Here is an 18,141-nt window from a genome sequence, read left to right as displayed (position 1 = left end):
GATAGATTCATAGTATGATATACATATATATATATATATATATATATATATATAAATATACTTGTTTTTCAAAGATGTGTGCTGTTACGCACAGAGAGATTTTATAATTTATGTGCTCTGAAACCCGTGGACGTTTATCAATCACAAGGCTGTGTTCGTTAATATGGATGTATACAATGATGCGTATGCACAAATATACATTCAAACACGCGAAAGAGCTATCCATGTACATAGTTTGTCAATACTGTTCGAAGTAGTGTTTTGGTGATATTCATGATCATTTGAATATAGGTTTATGGGCATTGTCTATTTATACCAATATTTATAGGTAGAGGAACGTCCTTGATTCGGTGCGTAGACCTACGCAGATTCGAACACACCAATTGTAATCCCAAGCAGCCTGGGCTGAGGTGCGTACACACTCATATACTATAAGCGTATTCTTGTATCAAGTTACGTTCTTGCTCCCCTAAATGAAGCAGCAACTAAGGAATATACACACTACCACCACAACTCATGCCCCCACCTCCAAACACAATTTGCACGGGTAGAGTACACGGCATATCTGCTGCCACATGTGTGTACACGGACAGAAGAACACATTCAACCCTAACTAGAGACTGCATTAGTCTTACTACGTATATACTCGCATACGTACACAGGCACCACAGACAACTTCAGCACTTACCAGGGTATAGTTACGGAACAAAATCGACACGTATGCGTCTACAGTTAGTGACACACATATTGTCCCAGTAACACAACGCATTGGATTTGCCACACCAATTACCGCATACGCCAATAGCTGCCTATCACAGACAACCTAATCATCTACAAAGGTAGAATACACCGAAAATATCGAAACTTGTGTGTACACAGCCTCATGTACATGCATAGCCCCAGCAAGAGACTGCTTGAGACTTGCCACGCATCTACTCGCGTACAGCCACATGCACACACACACACACACACACACACACACACATACACACACACACACACACACACACACACACACACACACACACACACACACACACACACACACACACACATGACTTACAAGGGTAGATTACACTGTACATCAATATCTACGTGTGTGTATACAGCCAGCATCACCCGCATAGCCCCAGCGATAGCCTGCAACAGACATGCGATGTATATGCTTGCGTGCCAGACGGACCAAACCCCCAGCGGCTGTAGCAGTTCATCGACTGTGCTGGGCTCAACGACTGCGTCTCTGCCAACATGGTCGTGTTTCATACCGCCTACCTCGACAAAAGGCATTGTTGTGTTGTAGTGTGGTTGCGGTGTGGTGTGGTGTGATTTATGTGAGCGACGAGATGAGATAAAATGAGACGTGGTGTGGTGTGAGTTCACACTTAGCTCGTAGTTGTATTTGCATCTATTTTTATTTTTGTGAGGTTATGTTTATTAGACAGCTATAATGCTGCTAGGGTGTGTATGTAGTAGGCGCTTTCTTATCACATCGTTTGAACAAGCAGTCTAGTCCGTATCTGTAGATGCCAACTACTGTAACTAGTGGTGGTGTATGCTTTTTGCTTCAGCAGGTTATTGTTATGATTTATGATCCAAGTATTATTTATTCTTTTTTTTCAATATAAAATGCATACAAACAAACCCTATCCACATTCCGTCTCACTGGTATCAGTTGCGCACAACCTAGGGATTAGCATATTTCTACTGCATACATCAGACATCGTGGTCACACACATAGGCACACACACAGCGTGAAGTACGGACTCGCAATGGGGATGTGAACATATGGACATCAATACTATGTGCACCACCTAATAAGCGACAGGAAAACGAACGGATAGAATGACCGAGGCGTCACACGAAAGTGCAAACGAACTGGGCGACCATACGGCTGCGCCAAAGGCAACTACTACCAATGCAAGTATAGAGAATGTGGATACGCACGCTTCCGGGCGTGCATTTACACACAATACACTCAGCGATGCACATCCACACGAAAAGACTGGCAATGCCGATAGCGAAGAAACAGATAAGGTGATAGAGGATAGAAAGAGGTCAATAGAAATAGCAACCTCTGAGAGTGCATTGGATAGTAAGCGTCCCAGGAGAGAGAGAACGTCTCACTTCGGACTGGAGAGGATTGTCGGCTGTCGGCCATTCAAATAGTATGTATTCACAACCCCACCAGAGATTGCACAACGTACCGCAATCGTATATAGTTAGCTTAAGGCGTACCCACACATATAAGTACTATAGTGAATGTGTATGTGCTATTAGATGCAGTGTCCATGGCTAGTGATTGCGTATCATCTGTATGCAGGTGAATGTGTGTATGAGGGCATATTCTGGATGTCTCAGCTTATCCGCACATGTATGTGAGGAGATAAATTCAAACAGGCACGCGCCACGCATATCATCACCATGGCGTACAACACACGGACAACCAAACTGCTATGGTACTATATATATACTGCACACACTTCAGCAGAGCGGTGATGGTATACCATTCATTCAACTCACGTACTCACTGTGTGTATGTGTCTTGCATTGGCCATCGCTTGAAATAAGTATGATCTGTGGCTTTCTTGTACGTGCCTATACTATTTGGTATTTTTATCCTGTTGTGTTTACTGTAGATGGTTGTTCTTTTTATTCTACTGTCTACTGTAGATGGTACGGACTTTGATATCAGACATCCTTCCCTTTCGCATAGGGAGAGGGATAACATTAGACTAACAATGCCTCTCTGCTACTTCTTTGATGGTCTAGTGAAACCTATGGATTTGCAGCGGAGCGAAGGGGTGAGAGAGACACGATGCAGGATGCGCACACTATCATGAATGATTTATGGGCTGAATACGGTAGGTGTATACGTCTGTGAATGGTTTCTATGCCTGATTTATAGACCAAATACGACAAGTGTCGATGTCTGTGAATGGTTTCGATGGATGATTCATAGACTGAACACGACAAGTGCTGATAAGTGTGAATGGCAACGTAGATTATTTATAGACTGCATCCGTTAAATACGCGTCCACGTCTATGAATGGTTTCTGTCGTATGAACGATTTGTCGACTTAATTTAGTATCATTCATGGTTACAACTCGTCTCTAGACTACATATGGTGCTTTGTCATAGCCAAGTTCTAGAAAGTGGATTCAACTCGGATAGTTTTCATTTTAACCGCGCATGCCTCGAATCAACTACTAGCTCTTCCCATTGCTGCTGTTGTTTCGCATACCATACACAGTGTAAAATTATCACTTTGCATGAATGTCACACAGTTTCAATAGAAGTAGTGCCGCATACTGTCACTATTGCGGATCTTTGGATTTGAGTGCTGTTTTGAATGATCCATACGCCTCGTATCGTAAGGAATGTATAAAGCAGGAGCCGCTTCTACGGCCGGCAGTATACGTACGTATATAATTCCAATATCCCTTTTGCATCTCTCAACGGTGTGTATTTAGTAAGAGATGTATAATGCAGGAACGGCTTCTACGGCCGGCAGTATACTTACGTATATGCTTACAATGTCCCTTTTGCACCTCTCTACGGTGTGTACTCATTACATCCCGTGCTCGGTAAAACCGGAAAATTGTATCGGGGATGTTGCACACTTCCTGTCTAGCACGCAGTTATGAACCAGCACATTATCGCGCGCAGTGTGGGGGATGCACCAAACGAGGCCTACACTTGCCCCGCGTAGTCGTTCAGAGCTATTTGCGAGTGACCACTGCTATCCATAACTCTTCGCATGTATAGCCATCACCTTGTCATCGTGTTGTATTCTGTACTTCCTGCATTCGTGGTAGCATGTTAATTGCTTTGAATTCGTCTCTTTTTCGAACTCTTTCAGGCAAAGCAAGGCCTTTGGAAGCTCCCAGGTTAGCGTTCTACGGAGTGTATGATGGGCATGCAGGCGATAGAGCTGCCAAATATGCCGCGGTATGTCGCTTGTGCGTTTGTGAGTACGTTGTGTACAGTATAAGTATGTGCTTCAGTCGTGTTTGTGAGGTGAGATAGTAGGCCCACCGGTCATCATACAGACAGCTAAAATTGCCTGTCCCGTGCAACACCCTCCACAGAAGCACCTGCATATCCACTACCTGAACAACGTGGCTGGCTACTTGGAAATGAAGGAGTCCGGGTTGATTGCCGAGATAGGGCCCAAGGAGCAGCGGAAATGCATTACCGACGCATTCAAGACCACAGACACGGACTTTTTAAAGTATGAAGTGCGTGTCCTGGACGCGTTGTTAGACTTGAATGTTGTGTGTCGATAAAAGTATTCAGTAGCCGGTTGAAGCAGTGTACTATAGCTGTTCTTTTCAGTACGGGAGCTTCATCTCGAGGACATACCTGTGCATAGGTTGAATACGTGTGCGTACAAGAACTAATACACGTCTGTTTAGGCAAAACGATATCGGTCTCTATTCCAACTATTCTGCATCGTACCACACAGGCTGGCTGCTTCCCAAGGCTGGAAGGATGGTACTACCGCTGTTGTAGTGATTCTGTACGATGACTACATGCTCGTGGCCAATTTAGGGGATAGTGGAGCCGTACTCGCAAAAGATATCGGTATGTGTCATTTTATTTTTCTGTTGAGCTACAGATTTAGGTATGCGTCAATACAGTTCGATGATAGCCGAAATATTAGTTATTTTCATTTGATAGCTAGAAACATATATATATTGCTGTGCTAGCTAAAGACTAAAGTTTGTGTCAAAGCATGTAGATACACACACACGAATATACATATATATATATACATATATATATATATATATATATATATATATATATATATATATATATATATATATATATATATATATATATATATATAAATATATTATATATATATATATATATATATATATATATATTCATACATATATATATATATATATATATATATATATATATATATATATATATATATATATATGTATATATAGATATATATATATATATATATATATATATACTTTATACATGCATTTACATATCTATATATATTTATTTATACATATGTACAGATTTTCATCTTTATAATTGCGATACAGGTACAGTGGAGACCGAAAGCAGCGATTACAAGGCATTGTTGGTTACGAAGGACCACAACCCCATGGTGCACACAGAGCGGATGCGGATACAGAAGGCGGGAGGGAGTGTTACTAACGGACGGATCAATGGCATACTGGGGGTGTCGAGATCGATAGTATGTGCACATTCATCGATATTATTGAATACAGTGAGTATCGCTGCATGCCAGGTCTTCACGTGTGCAAGCCTGTGGTAAACCGAGTATATGCACTGTCTGTGTATACCAAGTGAGGAACACCATTCTGGATGAAGTAGTATTACACAATTTTAAACGCGTTTGGTCAATCTCAAGGCTAAGCAACTTTATATACAAATTACATGCGGTACTATCGGGTGTGCTGCGCATATCTTCGCAAAAGATGTAACCACTCGTATTATATATCCCGCTCTGCCTTTCACAAAGGTAATTGTGTGCATAACTGTGCCACAGATGTGACCTCTGCGTTAAAATACTTTGTAACTGTTCGCACCGAGAAACCCTTGCCTCTATCATTACAACAGGCGCGACTATTCTAATTTCACTGTTACACTTATCTATAGGGCGACGGTGCTTTCAAGCGTCTGGGACTGACTTGCGTTCCGGAAATTGTGGCGGCATCCTTGACGTATGATTGCTGCATAGTGTGCGGGTGATAAGCAATAAATATATAGAGAGCGACAAAAAGCTGTGTATTGCTTAGTACATTAGTATATCGAGCGTAGTGAACCTTCACTTGGTAGATGGGTACGTCTCCTATGGCAAAAGGTGAGCGCGTGTGATTAGGTTGTCTCGGTATGGATAGTACTCACTCATTGTGTATTGTACCTCACTTAATCAATATAGCGGAAAGGAGAAGCTTGTGATTATGGGATGTGATGGGCTCTGGGGCGATTTAAACCGGCCAGATGCTGTTAAGTTTGCCGGTAAGCGATGTGCAGGCTTCTCCCCAGAGAATGCGGTTGTTTTGTATCGGTATTATAGAGTAGTCGATTGTATTGTACACTAATTATCGTTGCTAACAAGAGACTTTAGCACTAACCGATAATATTATTGGGGTGAACCCTCGTTTCTGTCTGTTGTGTAATTTATTTACATACGTATTTGTATCCGTATTCATTCCACTAGAGTCATATTGTCGTTCCTCCCGTCTAAACTTATTGTATTGCCCGCATTGTAGATGGTCTAATTGGCATGCTAACAACTATTCGTTTACCTTGTGTTGTGTGACTTTTTCTAACACATCTATACACCCACATTTCTATGGATACTGTTTGTGCAGGGACTTACATGCGGAGCGAAGAGTCCCTTACTGTGGCAAAGGGAATTTTGGATCGGCAAGAACTGAACTTCTCAGATGCAGAATTGGTATGTCATTCGCATTGTGTAGTGCACCCCAATCTGTGTATACTCTCGAATGCATCACTTTGATTAACGCCGCCAGCCGACTGGGTAGTTTGCCATTCTCTGTGTGCAAATGAATACCCAAAACCATTAATACAATTCTAAGTCATCTGTTTGTACACAATTGGATACCCAACCATCAGAGAGAGAGGCGTGTCGAACGCCCTGCCACACTAAGACGCATACTTGTCCAGAGTGTGGTGAAGGCTCTGGTGAATGAGGCGGTGCGCAAGGGCAGCACAGATAATACATCAGCTCTTGTGATAGGAATTGGTGAGGTTTCACAAGCGTAATAAAGATAAGACATACAATATCTGTACGCGTAACTTAAGTGTTGACGTCTTGAAATATAGTACTCATCGGCGTCTTTGTAGTGTGAGGTACATATACACACACACTAAGTGAAGTTGTAGTAAGGTCAGCGATAATTTTGTGTAGCATATTCTGTATAGAGCTGCCCGCGTCGAACAAGGAGTATGGAAATTTATATAAATTTGAAATTTATATGTGTGCAATAATAACCTTCTAAAATATAAATACTACAGTACAGTTGTACTTGTGTACATAAATATAAAGGAATGTTCAATTTTCAGAAGGCTATGGAAAATTGGAAATACATAGTTTTTTAGTACATATTTACACAAAGTTCTGTTTTCAATACACTTTTTTTATGTTTTATACAAAACAATTCAAAATATGTACAGCATGGGGTTTTTTTTTAAATAAATACATACTCGACTTCCGTACAAATTTATCATACGACTGTTTGTCAGATTGAGATTGTCGATTGAATTCAGAATTCCATCTGTCATATATTTAGGCATTTACTCTTTACAAAATGTGCTCTTTCTTTTGTATATATTTAACTTGTATCTGCCTTTTGTTTGTTTTTTTGAAAGTCACAAACAAAAAACATGTATTTATATATGATGTACATTTATACATACATACGTATTTATTTTCAATAAATAGATAAATACATACACTGTCTCAAAATGACAAAGTCACAAGATATTTGTTTGTTTTTTTAAAATAAAATACTAAATATGCGCGGTGAAATTCCAGACTAATATTAGCTAAATAGAGATCCACGTATTCGTTCCTTCACTTCATAAGTTCATAGGATGCATAATTGCAGACGGCGATTGGGCACTCACCTGAAGACTGCAGTTGAGAAATGAAAGTCAGCTACAATCGTCATGGCGCTACATAAAGTACCATACCACAATAGAAAAAATAATGTAAATAAAACTTTCGTAATCGATTTTTAAATACAGCACAAGAACATACTTTTTTTTTTACATGCATCCTTTTCCGAAGTCGGGTGGTTTTTTAAATTCTATAAAACCAACTCACCATATCACAAAGATAACTACAATAACTAAGTAAAATATTGTTCAATATCTAAATGCATAGTACTCAGCCCGTAAACTATTAGTCAAGATGACATCAGATACATTTACAACACCTGTTCAGAAGGATGCGCCACCACCTTATATTCAAAATGAAGAATCAACGAACGAAAAACCCAACAAGGCACGTAGTAATTTTTAGATGCGTTTATAACTGGCTTGATGTGATGGCAAATACAGATCTGGAATATTTGTTCGAGCTTTCTTTTTCCAAGATCTGAAGCTTTCATGCACTGTAAATTTTACTACATAGTATTGCAAAGTCGATAGAACTAAGAAGAAGCAAGAGAAACTATAGTTGTGTATACAAATGGTGTGTTGTAATGGCATATTATACAGATCAGGTGCTCGAAATTGGCATTAAAAGTATTCTGAAACTTTCATAAATAAACTATTCAGTTTACTGCCTTAATATGGCAAGGACGAAAAAGTTTAAATGGCGTGTAACAAGGTATAGTTGAGTATGCAAAGGCCGTGTTATTGTTGAATAAAACACAGAAATACGTATTTGAGCATTCCCAACCAACAATACTAAAATTCAACGTGTCATGATACCTAAAATTCAACGTGTCATGATACATATTATTAAATTCTGTAGACTTTGCAAGCTTGGACAGATAGGAATACCTTAGATATCGAAGAGACAGATACCGTTTGTGCAACTACCCAGCAGACGTCTAATAGTCAGGAAGCGACACAGGAAGTCAAAGACTCAAAGAACCGCAAAGGACCAGTAACATGGCTGATGTATTTGACTGTTATGCACACTAGAAAGATGTTGCTGATTTGGTTTACAACCATGGTAAGTTGGCACTGTTTTATCGTCGATGGCATTTTCGTCCCAAGTGTTTGTTGTTGAATTTGCTTTTGCAACAAACTACATAGCCATGTGATTCTTTCCCGTTGTATTTCTGATTGAAACACAGATCGTTTTCTCCGTGACCGCGCTCATACTATGGCCAACTGTTGAATTCTATTCCGATGATTCCGAGGCCTTGAGAGTCAGTGGTCATCCGTCAAACTATGCGAATGACCACCAAACGGCATTTTACAATGCTTTTCCCGGTTCCGATGGCTCTCGACCTACCGAGGGGTATGTATGCAGACTTGGAGGTGATGCTTCAACTCATAGTTTGGCCTCATATACGCTCATACTTACTTGCACCAGCGTAATTCTCTGTACCAATATCGTCTCGTGTAATTGTTTGGCGTATTACTCTGTGTGTCATTCCATAGTACCAAGATAGTCGTGGCGATACTTTCGTTCTATAAACTAATTGATTTGGTATTACACATGGTTGCCGTCGGTCTGCATCCAGTCTCACTTATGCATCTGTGCCTTATATTCCATTCAGAATTAGTTTGGTACACAGACGCAGTGCGTTTTCGAAAAGGACTCCGACGAAAATTCAAGTAAGTTACAAGTTCCCGGTGTGAAAGCCTTGTATAGAGAGACAAATGTTTAATTTGCACTTCGCCTTTTGTTGTGGTTGTGCTACTAATATGTATTGAATGCAAGTATGTCTTTCGTAGCATCTGTGCTTATTGACCGATTAACGTGATAATACAACTATCAAAGTCGACGCTTAACTCGCACCTCAAACCGATATAAAAACACAGCGGTTGATTGTAATCTATCGATCGACCAACGGCGATAGCAGAGGTGTTCTGGAGCCCAATGCACTGAGAAGAATTCGAGATGCCGAGCTAGCTCTGCAAAGGTCGTCCACATACCAAAAGCACTGCAGCCGGAATAGTGCCGAACAGTGCAAGTCTGTTAACAGCATCATACCAGGTACAAGCTGCGTATACTTGAGTTTTTATCGTAATTGGGAAACTTTGATGCACCATAATTTTGATAGCAGCATCATACCAGGTATAAGCTGCGTATATTGAAGCTTTAACGTAAATGTGGATCTGCATATTACTTTGGTGTACCGTGAATGCGGAACTGCATATCAATACTTTGTGAGAAGTCAAGAAAGTCAGCTATGAAGTGCAGGAAGATACCAAAGCCGTAGTGGGTACACAAGCCACATAACACAAGCATATATGTCTAGCAGCTACTCAACAACATCAAACTCTCTTGGCAGCCTACTTCCCCAGTTATAGCTCTGGCGGCAGCCTGCTATATGATATGTCCGGCGCTATCGTACCAAACATTGCCTTAGCAACAAACAGGTATGTGGTACACTCCGTACGACATCATTTTCACTCCTTCGTTTATATACACCTCAATTCCTTCGTTCAGCAACAGCAACATATCTGTACTCATCGTATGTCTCGCTTGCTACCGTGCGATTGACTGTATTCAGGATACTGCTCGCCTACACGGACGAGGTACCTTTCTACTACGAAGCCACAATACAAACCACACCAACGAAGTCTCGCATTGTGCGCTCGAGTTTCCAATTCGGCAATGCGGGCGATTCCATGGATGATATCAAGCATGCTATGTATGCTGCCCAGGAAGAACTGCGGTCGTTCTCAAATGATGATATAATGATTGTCTGCGGAAACGACAAGTTACTGGACCAGGATTTAGAGGATGTATGTCTGACCCATGCATGGTGGTCGAATGTGTTTAGATTGTCTGTTTTCGGTGTATCTTTAACTATCCCTATCCTCAACTGATGACACGATGATTGTCTGCGGAAACGGCAAGTCGTCTGTTCGAAAACGGACTACTTCTTATTCAGACTGGTGTGGGTGTGGCTGTACGTGTCACAAATCATCGGTCATACACCCAATGTGGGTCTATATGTTCACACTGGAATTTGCACAGAGTTCCCTCTGTGCTGCCGTTGAAACCTCATTCGTCCTACAATGCACCTCATTTTACATATAGACCTGCACCTTTCCCATCACATGACTTATTACTGTACTGCAGGAATCTTCCTATTCGTACAATGTACTAGTTCTCACAAAAAGGGGCAGCACAACACTGATCAATCATTCACCTCCTATGTTACCAATAACACACTATCCGCACAGGCTCTGACACACGACTACATCTTGCTGGCGATAAGCTTGCTGGTGCTATTCCTGTGCATGTGGGTGTTCCTCAACTCGCTCTTCCTGGCCTTGTGCGGGCTCATGGTCATCGCCATCAGTGTACCCATAGCCGTGTTTGTCTACAGCGTCGTATTCCAGATCGACTACTTTGACGCCATCAATCTTGTGGCCATATTCGTGTCGCTCGGTAAGTGGCTAGCACGTTCGCACACCACATACAGTGCCAATTGCATCGAGTGGTTCGGAATTGCGAGCCAGATGGCTTGCTCGAGTTGCCAGTATAGAAGTAGGTATCAACTTAGAAGTACGTATTGACTGCATACATGACACTTTCAGACAAAGAAGCCCCCGTACGAATCACTAATATTGACTACATCACCATGCATCACGCGCAACAGGAATCGCCGTGGACGACATATTCGTTTTTACTAATTTCTTCAAACAGGTCAAGCAATCGACCCCATCTGGTGGGGACACACACTCTCTCCCTATCGCTGGATCTCCTGTAGTCATAGTCGGCAGCACAGAGAAGGCACAGACGCCTCTCGGAGACGCAGGTACTCCATCCTGTGCACAGTTACACACTCTTACAGCTGGTGCGATCAATCCCGACGCACCCGAGATACACCTCAAAGCCTCGCTAGGGCTAGACGCGGGTACCGAAACACATATAGAGATCGAAGTCGAGCCGCAGCATCCGAGAGTGTTGGCGCTGGCCTCGGAGAGCAGTAGGTCAGATACCCGCAGTGTGTCTGGCTGTTCGGGCGATGGGGTTTCCGAGACAGGAGAGATTCTATCGTTAGAGCCAGAGGTGAAGAACCCGCCGACCGCACCGGAGGCTGGTAGGTGGCACACTCTATTGCTTGTGGTTATTGTTTGGGGGTGGTGTTGTTGGTGTTGCTGTTGGGCTGTGCTGATGCGGTCACAGGGCCGACCCACACACTGGGAGATGCGTACGGCACAACACAGCTCGGCATAGTGCAACACTGGCTCAGTCATGCGTGTTACACGCTGAGAAGGCTGGCTTCATGGACCGCACACTACGCGAGAGGATAGTTGCCTATCGAGTCTTTAGTTATAGTTTTGTTCTGAGAGGACTAGTTGTCTATTGAGTGACTATTGAGTACTCAGTTACAGTAATTTTTGTGGTGAAGACGGTAATGCACCATGGTAACTTGCTTCGTTGTTCATGTCTACATTTGCTGATCCATTCTCTTGAACTGTAGCTGTGGAAGTAGCTGTTACGGATAAAGGAGAGGCCGTGCAGCTGTATGAGATGAGTGACACAGAGCTCATGGACAGACTGCAGCGCAGCTACCGCAAGTCAGCCAAGGTATGGCCATACCACTCAGTACATAATGCCGCATGTACGTGTTCCGCACAAATATATCGGGCATTGTACCGAGATGGCCGAGGTGAAGGTTTACACACACAGTTTAACCAAGAATATTCAAGCTGGAGGGGATTGCTGGCTACACTATCGGGCATTGTACTTAGTATACCTTCATACCGTGTCTGGCCTGCCGAGATGGCCGAGTTTTACACACGCAGTTAAACTAAGTTCATTCAAACTGGGACTGCGATTGTACTATTGACTATTGTAGGGTACACTATCAAGTATTGTACTTTGTTCGCCTTCACACCGTGTCTGGCCCGCCGGGGGTTTATTTACACGCACAGACTATATTATTTTTAAACCGTAGGCTATCTTCCTGACATCAATGACAACGGCTGCCTCAGTGCTGTCCACGCTGGTCTCGCCCCTCAAGGTGGTGGACACCTTTGGCATCTTCATGGGTGTGTAGTGGCTTGGCCGATTCTATCGCACGCAGTTCGGTACCCATCTGAACTTCTATTCGTCTGTAGTATTCAGAGCTTCGGTTATTCTGTACCTGCGGAACCTCCATTGTATTCAACTTTATTATTTCATTGGGTGCAAAGCCAAATAGACAGTCCGCTTAGTTCACGCGCCTATAGTACATTAGCCCCCTATTCACCCACATATGTGCATCTACCGACACAGCTATACTGGTCATGACCAACTACGTGCTGGTAGTCACCCTGTACCCATGTCTGGTAGTGGAGTGGGCAAGGCGGTACGAGAACGGGCCAGGCTTCATGAGCACTGTGGCCGACTGGTGCCGTTGTCAGAACAAAGCCGTGCGTCACATCTGTGAATACGATATACACGAGGTGGGTAGGCGCATGCATGGTGTAATTGCGCAGAGGTCACGTAGTGCAGCCAGTAGTTTAAAACACGGGGGGTGGTACTCCCTTGGAGGAATGCAAATCGACGCCAGGCAGAAATGAGTAGGTACTATAACTATATCAACCCTTGTCTCTAGTGTGCGCTACTACTTGGACGACAGTGTGTTAGGCACACGTCTATACTCTACATCAACCAACACACACTCAAATAATTTACGAGAGACAATGCTCTGCACAAAGTTTGTACAATGTGTGATATTCGCACATATCGTATGTACGCACAACCGTATGTATGTGGACACATACAGACGTATATCTAATCATGACCACAAAACAAAATGGCCTTGTACGTATGTTAGCGCGAACAGGCATATAATATCCATATACACAACACTTAACCAACCCCCACAGGCACTGTGTAAGTTGTAGGCATAGCCGTACGTATGACGCGTACAGACATATAACATCCATGCACACAACACTTAACCAACCACCACAGGCACTGTGTAAGTTAGTTGCATATCCGTACGTATGACGCTTACAGACATATAACATCCATGCACACAACACTTAACCAACCCCCACAGGCACTGTGTAAGTTGGCTGCATAGCCGTACGTATAACGCGTACAGACATATAACATCCATGCACACAACATTTCACATACCCCCACAGGCACTGTGTAAGTTTTTTGCCTCACGCTACACCAACGGCGTTCTCTCGACTCGCACCCGCCGAGCAGTGGTTGCAGCCGTGTTTGGGGTGATCCTGGTGGCATCGATTATCTTCACCACTCAGCTCAAGTAAGTGAGGGATACATCAGTAGTAGTAAGTGAGGGTTACATCAGTAGTAGTAAGTGAGGGTTACATCAGTAGAAATATGTGACTACTTCATCAGTAGTAGTAAGCGAGTTGCTTATCAGTTGAAGGGAGTGATATATTCGTCCGTTTATTTCTTCCAATGGCCCGCTATAATAGTGAGCGTGTACAACTTCTGATTCTGATGCAACCCCTGATTCGCTTATGATCATGACTGTTCAACAAAAGCATACGTTGCGCAAGCTGATAAAAGCAGACCTAAACATATCGGCATCAACTACTGACCTGCCCTTTACATCTGGCATCAACTACGACCTGCCCTTTACATCTGGCATCATCTACTGACCTGCCCTTTACATCTGGTCTGCTCACACTGCAGCGTATCAGGCGACAACTTCGTGGTACTGCGTGGACAAACTAATTTCCAACAGGTACGTCCATCTGTGACAGACCCCCTTGCACACCACCCCCGGCGTTATGCATACCACTCTCTGCGAGTATACTACGATGCAGAATGGTTTGCTCTTTAGAGTTTATACACCAAGCTGGTAGGTGGCGCACCCTTCTTTCTGCTACATGGCAGACATTCCAAAAGACACTCGATTCTAAATATAGCCCACCCCCACCCCCCACACAGTGGCAGGACATCTCGCACACCTTCGGAGACCAACTCCGCGGTCGTGGTAGGTGCACCGACTGCGCCACCAAGATACAGTCCATTCAGCAGGGCCTATCGGAAGTCAATTTAGAGGGACTACTAACCGCGCCTGTAGATTTAGACCCAGAGAAACAGTATGTGCCCCCCCCTACCAACCCCGGCCCAGCGGTGATACAAGACGATGGGGAGGGTGCAGGAGATACAGACGCTTCAGAGACACCCGAAGATACTGCCAATGCTGCGGGTAGCGTGGCTGAGGTGAGTGTTGTGTGTGTGTTGAATGGGTTGTTGGAGCTTGGTCTGCAAGTGGCAATCACCGTGTATACGGCATGTAGCCCTCATTGTACGCATACAAGTATATATGTGTACTGTGTGTATGTTATTGCTCACGTGAAACCGAAACGACGCATGGCTACGACTAGCAAGCGGTGGTTGTTTTGTTTGTCTCACAGCTATTCAGTTTTGTTCACACTGACATCAGCTTATGGCATCATCAAAACATTAGCTAACGAAGTCACCCCCATATCCACGTACGAATACCATTATGACGTAATCTCATGACATCATAGGTGTCGACGAGCCTCCCTGCGACAGTGAAGCCGGCTGCGCCTATCGATACAGACACACCTACACCGACAGATCCAGAGTTATTGAGGTGAGTACAACTTCCAACTATCAATGTCAACATGATCTTGGTGCGTGTCTTAGGAGTGAATATGGGCTCTAGTCAGTGTATGGGGTGTGAATATGATTCTCGTTATTGCCTTGGTTGTGGATAAGTAAGTTTTAGTGAAGACGCTACTTACGCCCACCGCTGGCTGTGAAGTTGATCCTTGTGACTATAGTATGCTGCCCTTGACTTTTGACATCCCACCTTTGCCTTACGACTACCTCCAGATTTCAATCTGATCCTCTATAACTACAAACACGGGGTTTGTTTATAAGCACTACAAAGATCGCTGAGCGTCTAGAGATACTATACTGCAGCGTGACTGCAGTTCATATAGCACCTGACCTGCAAAGCATTCAATATGGTACCCACCGCTCACGTCACACACCAACAGCACCATAGAAAAAAACTGGGTTTAATTTTGTATATACAATCATTCTATATTTAGAATTGACACACCATAATATCTTTCCTAAATATATAACACACGCTACAATACGTCCAACAACCCTACAGGTTCAAGGGACCAATCGGAACACCAGAACACTATTCCTAGAAATATAACACACGCTACAACACGCCCAACAATCCTACAACCATAAGACTATTCCTAGATATATACCACACGCTACAACCATAAGACTATTCTTAGATATATACCACACGCTATAACACGCCCAACAATCCTACAACCATAAGACTATTCCTAGATATATAACACACGCTACAACATACCCAACAATTCTACAACCATAAGACTATTCCTAGATATATATCACACGCTACAACACGCCCAACAATCCTACAGGTTTGAAGGACCACTCGAGGTACACCCGGACGGCACATGTACGACTGCGGATGCCAACAACCTGTTCCAAGCAAGACTCGCACTGGACACCGCCTGCCCTACCAAGAAGTGTGATCAGACATGTGGCGATGCCTATGCGAAGTACAACGACAGCTACGCCCATTGTGCAGACAGCATATCTCCACCCCGTACCCTGGCGGTGATGGAGGCGTACTTGAGCATCTGTAGTGCTGCAGGTAGGTACGGCATGCCATGGCGTGGTATGGTATGGTATGGGAAGGATATGGTTAAAGTCGAGTCTGGCCATACTTGGCCTAGTACCGACTGAGTATTGAAAGTGATAATCAAATGGTGATGGAATAGAGACTGACGTGAGGCTTGTTGAATTCTGTCACCTGCTGAGTATTGAAAGCGATAATCAAATGGTGATGAAATAGACGCTTGACTTAACGCTTATTGAACTCATTACACAGGCTATCAACAACCCGCTGGCAACTTTACAAACACCAAAAACTCGGCCAAGCCGACAGACGTGAAACCAGGCAGCACAAGGTTAGTATCGACTTGCACCAGTATGTGGGGGGCGTACCTTGATCTTACAGGAAAAAAACTTTATTGGATAACGTTTTCCAACTTTGCTCGGAAAATATTTGTGTCTTAACATCACACTCCATTACCTTCAGACCACAACAAACGTCAACGTGGACACCATTGCCTCGGGAGAGGTGTGGCGAAGTCATGCGCCAGGAGCTTCAGACAGTGCTATCCACGTGTGGCACCTTCATCTCCGGTGACTCAGACTGCATACAGCCATGTGCCGTTCAGCTCAACGCTATCCAGACCCAGTGGTCCCAGTGTGTGGCAGCGAAGGCGGACATGGGCGTGGGTGAAGCCGAGACTGGGTGTGTGTGTTGCTTGTAGTCTATTGTGCAATTGTATTGCTGGTGTTGAATATGACTCATAGGCTTTCACCGCTTGACGGGCCAATATGAATGGTACATGCGTAGGGTGTGTCTAATGCAATACACACAACCAACCCTAAACCCTAAAATACGTGATGTACACACCTTGCAATAAACCCATTTTGCACACCGGCCAGGCGAGACTGTAGCGTCTCTTGCATCAACACTGCTGACTTTGTCCTCTTTTTTTGGGGGGGGGGTGCGTGTGTACAGACAATTGGAGTGGCTGCTGCAACACTGTGTCGCGGAAAAGGTCGTCCGCCTGCAGCGGGTGCGCACGATTCTGGTGAAGCTACTGTGGGGCGTCAAAGGTATGTGGGTACTTGGTTGGTTGGTTCAGGCATTCACCTTCCTTGTTTACTACTACACCTGGTAAAGGTACACGCGGCTACACATCCGGAATGCATGGTAGGGCGAACACGCAGTCATACACACTCGAACCAGTAGCTCAGGCGGTGGTGTACATTGTCAACAGCAGGACTGTATCAAACATTAAGTACAATGTTTCTGAAGACACGCGATGTGTTCAGGGGTATACACACATCCCACATTCACACTACAAACAGTCTACTGTGTAATGGAAGCATTGGTGTTTGGGGATTGAAGCAAAACGTAGTATCGACTATGAGGATGGGGCAGAGACTGGGTGAACGTGCCGAACCCCTCTTTCACTATAGAACCTTAGCCATACACATTCCACACCGAATCACACTCAGACAATAGAGATACATCACATGCCTGTCAGGATGTCAGTATACGCCACACGAAGACAGATGCAAAGCACTTCTATATACTACATACCCCACTTCGTACTCTACAGATACGTTTGCGGACAAGGTTATGGCTCTAAAATCCACTATGTACACGTACCCCACGTCATACGCTACAGATACGTTTACGGAAAAGGTTATGGCACCAAAATCCACTATGTACACGTACTTCACTTCGTACGCTACAGATACGTTTACGGAAAAGGTTAAGGCTCTAAAATATACTATGTACTCGTTCCTCACTTCATATGCTACATATACGTTTACGGAAAAGGTTAAGGCTCTAAAATCCACTATGTACACGTACCCCACTTCTTACGCTACA

General features: G+C 43.7%; 3 protein-coding genes across 4 annotated transcripts; 2 read left to right on the top strand and 1 right to left on the bottom strand.

The window, feature by feature from the left end:
• Nucleotides 1–1,063: 1,063 nt before the first annotated feature.
• On the bottom strand, nt 1,064–1,531 carry SARC_04622 (hypothetical protein; the record flags this gene model as incomplete). Its single annotated transcript, XM_014301552.1, has 1 exon — nt 1,064–1,531. A coding segment is annotated over exon 1 (224 nt), but the record flags the coding sequence as incomplete, so codon positions are not given.
• Nucleotides 1,532–1,694: 163 nt separating this feature from the next.
• SARC_04621 lies at nt 1,695–6,799 on the top strand (the record flags this gene model as incomplete). 2 transcript variants are annotated; one of them, XM_014301550.1, is made up of 10 exons in its annotated part: nt 1,695–2,165; nt 2,770–2,861; nt 3,861–3,949; nt 4,090–4,232; nt 4,467–4,585; nt 5,074–5,228; nt 5,654–5,718; nt 5,937–6,016; nt 6,373–6,458; nt 6,638–6,799. In XM_014301550.1, 10 exons carry the CDS (start codon nt 1,843–1,845, stop codon nt 6,785–6,787), a joined length of 1,302 nt encoding a protein of 433 aa, XP_014157025.1. In that variant the 3' UTR covers nt 6,788–6,799. The 2 variants fall into 2 exon arrangements, with proteins under 2 accessions (XP_014157025.1, XP_014157026.1); XM_014301551.1 differs by having other exon boundaries at nt 1,843–2,165; nt 5,047–5,228.
• Nucleotides 6,800–14,462: 7,663 nt separating this feature from the next.
• SARC_04620 (hypothetical protein) lies at nt 14,463–17,624 on the top strand (the record flags this gene model as incomplete). The annotated part of the gene is made up of 7 exons (XM_014301549.1): nt 14,463–14,864; nt 15,176–15,261; nt 16,085–16,320; nt 16,558–16,636; nt 16,768–16,986; nt 17,260–17,357; nt 17,425–17,624. 7 exons carry the CDS (start codon nt 14,463–14,465, stop codon nt 17,622–17,624), a joined length of 1,320 nt encoding a protein of 439 aa, XP_014157024.1.
• Between the last annotated feature and the right edge of the window lie 517 nt (nt 17,625–18,141).

Source organism: Sphaeroforma arctica (genome assembly GCF_001186125.1).
Source record: "Sphaeroforma arctica JP610 unplaced genomic scaffold supercont1.266, whole genome shotgun sequence".
Classification (NCBI taxonomy): domain Eukaryota; class Ichthyosporea; order Ichthyophonida; genus Sphaeroforma; species Sphaeroforma arctica.
Note: the sequence above shows the minus strand (reverse complement) of the source record. Positions and strands in the feature narration are given on the sequence as shown.